The sequence below is a fragment of the Cryptomeria japonica genome, chromosome 6 (assembly GCF_030272615.1).
Source record: "Cryptomeria japonica chromosome 6, Sugi_1.0, whole genome shotgun sequence".
Lineage (NCBI taxonomy): Eukaryota > Viridiplantae > Streptophyta > Pinopsida > Cupressales > Cupressaceae > Cryptomeria > Cryptomeria japonica.
The window spans coordinates 229,251,571-229,258,044 of NC_081410.1; the positions used below are offsets into that span (position 1 = coordinate 229,251,571).

The following is a 6,474-nucleotide window of genomic DNA, read 5'->3' on the forward strand; positions in this document are numbered from 1 at the left end:
GACCTACAAAATACTCACAACTTCGAAAAGGGATAAAATCCCTATGATACTACTTGATTTACAAACTAGGATATATATTCCATACTCTAGATATCAACCTATAGGTTAATGAGAGAAATGAAATAATGTAAACTTTCTAATTAGTTATCTAACTTGTAATATGAAATTAAGAGCAACCATAATCACAAATAATACAACAAAGGTTTTACCTTGGAGAAATCCGCTAATGGAAGAGAATCTCATTAAAATATGAGCTACAAGTCACTTAAAATCCACAACTTTAATGAAAAATACAATCTACGCTCATTTAGTCACACCATTAGCTTGAATCCCATTGAACTTAGTCCCTTAGATTTCCAACATGGCTCTCTTGCAAGCTAAATGAGCTTAGCAAATTGTTCACTAGAAATTATGAATTCCTAAGGATTCACTCAATTCCCTTCACAAACCACTTCACAATCCTTCAAATTGATATTTAAATTGTATTTATAATCACATATTGAGATTCACAAGTCTAACCATAAGTGGAAAAAACTAAAATTTTGGATTGTTACAAGATGTTTCCTTATCGTTGAGTGAAACCACCTCTTTCTAATACGGGAAATTTCAAATTTGCCATCCAATAGTTACAAAACTACCACCTAATAGTTTTGCTACTTTCTAACAAAATTTACGCTTCTCTTAGAAAGCGACTTTTGCATATGGACTTGAAATGTGATGCCATTTCTTTTGACATTGACTCGAAATGTGATGCCATTTTTTTTGACATTGCATAATTTTTGAGAGAATTTTGAAGATTAAAATAATAATTAGATTCTGACATTATTAAAGACATGTTTTTTTGACCTACAATACAAGTGCCATTTGGTCTCTGATTGGTGTATGGCTAATAGATTTCATTGTCTATTAATTGTAAGGGAGTTATAATGACGACCTACAGTAAAATTGTCATTTGAATTGTGATTACTTATAATTAAATCTAAAAAAAAATCAAATCCATAACAATATACTATAACACGCATGTCATTTATTGTGAGGATGATATACTAACATACTCATACAAACAAAGTCAATAATTATTTGAATATATATAATACTATAAATTCATAACTTAACCTTTCATTTAAACTATTTTGCTTTTTAGAACAATGTGTACTTATTTTCATCAATCTTGAAAATTACACTTAATGACCCACTTCACATAGGTATATTTGTTGTAATGCTAAAATCACAAAATATAATATCCAAAATACTAATATAAGAAAATATAATTTCTCACACGTTCTTACTTATCACCACGAATATTAAAGTCTCATATTGAAATTAAAACAAGGTAGGAAAAAAAGAAGTTAGCGTTAGGGTGTGAATAGGCAGTAACAAAGCACCCATTGGTTTTATTCGACTGCTCACATCCCAAGAAGATGACTGATCATAGCTTTTATCATTGCCGATAATTAATTTAAGACATCACAGGCACTTTTGCATTTTGCGAAAATCCATTTGCCCCGCATCTTCCCGCGCTTGGGTTTCCGGGTAATCCCCACTAATTCTTGTATTAAACGCTTCGGATGTTTTCCCTCCGCATTCGCAAATCCTTTCTTCCCTCCACCTTCTGAACGCAGCGCTTCATCTCACCCCTCCTTGTCTTTAAAAACAATTGTTTTACAGGTACTCTGCAACGCTCGCTCTTGATTCAATAATGGCTTCTCCTGGAGCCCCTGCTGAGGCCTCCAAGGTCGAGGGCGTGATTTCGGCCGAAGAAAACGTTCAAAATCAGCCCTTGGAATCGGAGAAGGTACAGTCTGAGAGCTCTGCCCCGGTCGGTGCCCAAAATAGTTCGGAAGATCAAGCTGTTCCCAAGTCTGTCAGTTCGCCGGTGGAGGGATTAGTGAGCGATGTGGATGGGCAGAATGGCTCAACAGGTGCAAACGGAGATGTTGCAGAGGGGTCAAAACCCTCTGCTAAAACCCTAGAAGAAGCGGACGCTTTTTTCGACAAGGGTTGCATTGCTTTGAAGGAAAATGACATCATTCAGGCCGTCGATTCTCTGTCCCGCGCTCTTGAGATCAGGCACGTACTTTTTACTTGCATGTTCCTCTAATCTGCAAATCTTTTGTCTTGTTTGTCCTGTTGATTTTAAATGGTCTATTTAGAAGTCAAAATCTGGGGTCTCCTCGACACTATGCTTGATTTGCTGGGTGCTCTGTCACTCGAGCTATAGCCCCTTTGTTGTTGTGGCTTACAGTTTTCAGCATATTAATTTACTCCCATCTTATTTGTTATTAACAGCATCGACTTATATAAACATTTCTTCTTTTGGGCTGAATGTTGAAAATTTTTTATATTTCTTTTTTGATTTGGAAGCTTAAATAATCTTTATTATTTGGTTTCCATACGTATTATACAGGAAACAAATTATTTCTGTTGATTGATATTGTATTCAGAACCATCCCCGTGTTTTGTTGGAGATAGTTTCGGCTGTTTTATTGCTGTTTGTGATAGCCTTGTAATGCTCTGCTATTGTGTTATACAATTTTTGTTCAGCTTTTTCCAGTAAAAAAATTGGGAGTTATCGGTGCCTGTGTTCGTTAGGACGAATTATTTCGTTGCTAGCTTTGTGCAATTTGAAAAACTTTAGGGTACCTTGAGACAAAACTCCATTTCCATTTTTGGGACTCGGGTATCACCATCACCAGTTTTGTGGCACATGCCCTTTTCCTCGCTTGCTTTATCACATACATTTTATTGTGGGGTGCTTTGCCCAGTAGTTTCCAGTTGGGATTTCAATCCTGTCTTTGTACTGAAAATTACTTCACTGTATCGCTCAGTTAGAGCTGCCAGATGCGCATGAATTTTCCAATCCAGAGCTTTTAGCTTAAGTATTCAATTGTAGTAAGAAGTAGACGTAATCAATGGCTCCAATAATTTGGGGCATAACCATTTTTTGGGAGACATACCATGTTCCCAATGGCCATTTTTTAATCAGTACAGTGAAAGTTGATTGAGTGTGAATCTTTTTTTTATCTTCTATTCTGAGTGGTTACTGTATCTATCTCATTGCTTGTCTCCTAAATTTTTGGTTCTAACCTAATCTGGAATTATAACAAGTAGAGAGTTTCCTGATTCAGTTGGAAATCAAATTGGATGCTTTATATGAGACTAGTATGCTATACACACTTACCGTTGGCATCCAAACTAAAATGTTTGTTGTTTAAAATTCAAATATAGTGCTTATTCGATCCTTGAAATTTTGTTGCACAAATGCTGTTGTTTTATGGCAGATATTATAGCAACATGATTATTGATTTTGGTTGGACTGTAGGGTGGCTCATTTTGGTGAACTTGCTCCAGAATGTGCTACATCATATTTCAAGTATGGTTGTGCACTTCTTTACAAAGCACAAGATGAAGCTGATCCCTTGAATGCGAGTGTTGCTTTAGCAAAGAAGGCACAGACAGCTTCAAAGAATGCTGCGGATGGCGCCACAGGAAAAAATGGGGAGACCGAATCTCCAAAAGGTCTAGCTAGTGAAATGCCTGTACCTTCTGTTACTGATGCAAAGGAAAAAGCTCCTGCGAGTGATAACAATGGAAAAGAACCCATCACAGATGAAAACAATGATGGAGGTTTTTTATGTTTACATTTATAGCTGCATTTTTTAAACATTTACTTCTACAGTTTATAACAGAATGAGGTTGGATTTTGGATCTTAGAATATCAGGTTGTCTTTAGTGGCATACTCAAATGGTCCTGTTTGTTTGAATGATACAGAGGAAGAGTCTGAAGGAGAAGAAAGTGACGATGAAGATGCAGGTGAGGCTTGCGGGGAAGAAGTTGACGATGAAGAAGAGTCGGATTTAGATTTGGCGTGGAAAAATCTGGAAGCTGCTAGAGTAATTCTTGATAAACAGGAAGATACCATTGAAAAGGTAGATGTTATAAGTGCTTTGGGGGATGTTTCTTTGGAAAGAGGTAAGTTGATAAGTCAATGTTGTAATTCTTTGCAAGCAATCAGGATTTTTTTGGGTGCAAGCAGGAAACTTTGGATTTTTTTGTTACAGCACTATTAATATACTTGCGTTCAAATGCTTTTGCTTGCGTGCAGAGGATTTCTCAACTTCTGCAGACGATTACTTGAGAGCTCTGTCTATTTTAGAAAAAATGGATGAAGCACAAAGTCGTCATATTGCCGAGCTGTATCCTTAATGCTGTTTTACTATTACTAGCATTATATGGATTTACCTTTTATAAAAATAAAATGTAATTGCGTGTTAAATCATGGTATATTTTATATAGGGGTCTGGTTGTTGTGGTTGATATGAAGTTTATTGATATCATGTGTGGATGTGCATGGATGTATTCACTTTTAAAATTTGGTGCCTATATGTTTGGTCTTAATTTATAAACAGATGCTTCAAAATATGTTTGGCTCTACAGATGGAGAACAAGATTCCTGAAGCTCTTAGTTATTGTCAGCGGGCTCTCTCTATATGTACATCTTGTATGCAGACACTGACAGATAAGGTTGAGACATCCAAGCTTGAAATGGCTTCCAAAGATGCTCAAACAAGCAATGGTTCTGCTGGAATTCAGAACAATGTAGAGCCTATAGAGTCAAAGGAAGAAGACATTAAAATGTTCAAAGGATTAATGGCCGACCTTTCAGAGAAGGTAAATGGTTATTTAAATTTTATGTTTAAGAATGATTTGTCAGGATTGTACATGTGTTTGGTAAATGGGTAAGCTTATTGACAGGTTGACCTTTCAGAGAAGGTAAATGGTTATTGATGTTTTAAGCATGATTTGTCAGGATTGTACATGTGTTTGGTAAATGGGTAAGCTTATTGATAGGTTATGTCATTTATAGGTTGAAGATCTGAAGCAGATGATGACAGAACCACCATTATCTGAAGCTATGCGGTTTATTAATGATAAGATTGATGCTGAAGATAAGTTTCAATTTGCTCTTAGTGGAGGCAGTTCGAAAGAAGCAAACGTAAGCACCGGTTTTGACCAGCCTACACTTGCTAATGGTCCTTCCAATGGTACGGTTACTCATCTTGGTGTTGTAGGGAGAGGTGTAAAACGAGCAGCACCAGTTCCTATTGATGCCTTTCAACCAACTCCCAAGAGGCTTTCCTCGGATCACACTCCCACAGAAAGGACCGATCGCTCTGCTATGGAAGCGTCAGAGGCAACTTGTCAAAATTCTGAAGGCCAGGCAGATTAACCTGCAAAGCAGTCATGGATTGCATTGAATTCCATAAGAAATGCCATCATCTAGAAGGTGAATTTGTCGAGAATTTTTGTTACCATCATAATGGGGGGAGTCAGAAAGGCCGATAATTTGTAATTTAGTGGAATGTTTTACTTTCTAGCTGAATCTGCCATAAGAGATACCATGTCTACCACTGGAATTGCGTTGGTTAATTTTGAATGGTAGAACGTGCAATTTTGTATTTAGTTAGATTTTAGCATTGGCTTAGGGTAAAAGACAATTCTAATTTACCTGTCATTTATACTTGATCTTCATATTGCTTGTAGAAAGCTTGCAATGTCTTCTGTGCCCTTCTGCAAGGATGATCTTATCTTTCTGATTGGAAATACCGTGTGTTTCTTGTAGACAGTTTTCTTTTTTATCTAACTCAATCTGTTTATTGGATATTGGACTAACGAATAATGCTATGTTATTGCAGGCATTTTTAATTTTTTTTTGATATTGTAGAAGATTTGAACTCGGCGTCATCTAGGTGCCTACAATATGAACTTTGTCATTAAACCAAATGTCTTTAGTTTTATTTGGTGAGTGCCAGTTAGATTAATTTTGAAGTGTGGAATTGACCCAAATTAAATATGTAGGGGTGGAAAGGAATTAAAATCACTATGAGTTTGTTCCTTAGTGCAAAGCCGACAAATAGATGATTAGTGTCATCTTGTTTGACATTTTATTTTCTTTCTTCATGAGTTGGAGTAGCTACTACCGGGGTCAAGGGACGGTGCCCCTGATTCATTCTACCAAGTAGGGTTGAGAGGCTCTACCTCTTAAAGCAAGTAGAAATCTACTTTCTTAAATGATGCATAAGAGGATTCATGGATTGAAGATTTTTGAATCATTCATGCACAGATGAAATAGGAACAAAGCAGGCTTGAAAATGCCCAAAGGCTGCAAGTAGAAATACGTAAGAGATGACAAAGGAGAGAGTGCTTGCGAAACCCGCTGAAGCGGACAAGCAGATTTCTGGTGGGCCTCGCGCTACTGTCAGTCATGCTGACACAAGATTTCGTGCTATCAGACATACATGTTTCTATTATGCGGTGGGCCCAATACTGTTGTCACTTACGCTTGTTTCTATGAAGTTTTATAGAAGTTGGTTCTATTGAGTACGGAATCTCGGATTTTTTTGACATGAAACATCCTTTATAAAGAAGATAAACCATCAAAGAAAAATATAGCCATATGTCGAACGGTAAGG

The 6,474-nt window shown here is 36.7% G+C and overlaps 1 protein-coding gene across 2 annotated transcripts; it reads left to right on the forward strand.

Moving 5' to 3' along the window:
- The first annotated feature begins 1,356 nt into the window (after window positions 1-1,356).
- Window positions 1,357-5,533, forward strand: LOC131071461 (uncharacterized). Of its 2 annotated transcripts, XM_058007307.2 has the most exons (7): window positions 1,357-1,533; window positions 1,669-2,070; window positions 3,323-3,627; window positions 3,773-3,973; window positions 4,107-4,197; window positions 4,411-4,672; window positions 4,869-5,533. In XM_058007307.2, exons 2-7 carry the CDS (start codon window positions 1,700-1,702, stop codon window positions 5,229-5,231), a joined length of 1,593 nt encoding a protein of 530 aa, XP_057863290.2. In that variant the 5' UTR covers window positions 1,357-1,533; window positions 1,669-1,699; the 3' UTR covers window positions 5,232-5,533. The 2 variants fall into 2 exon arrangements, with proteins under 2 accessions (XP_057863290.2, XP_059063307.1); XM_059207324.1 differs by having other exon boundaries at window positions 1,389-2,070.
- The last annotated feature ends 941 nt before the right edge of the window (window positions 5,534-6,474 follow it).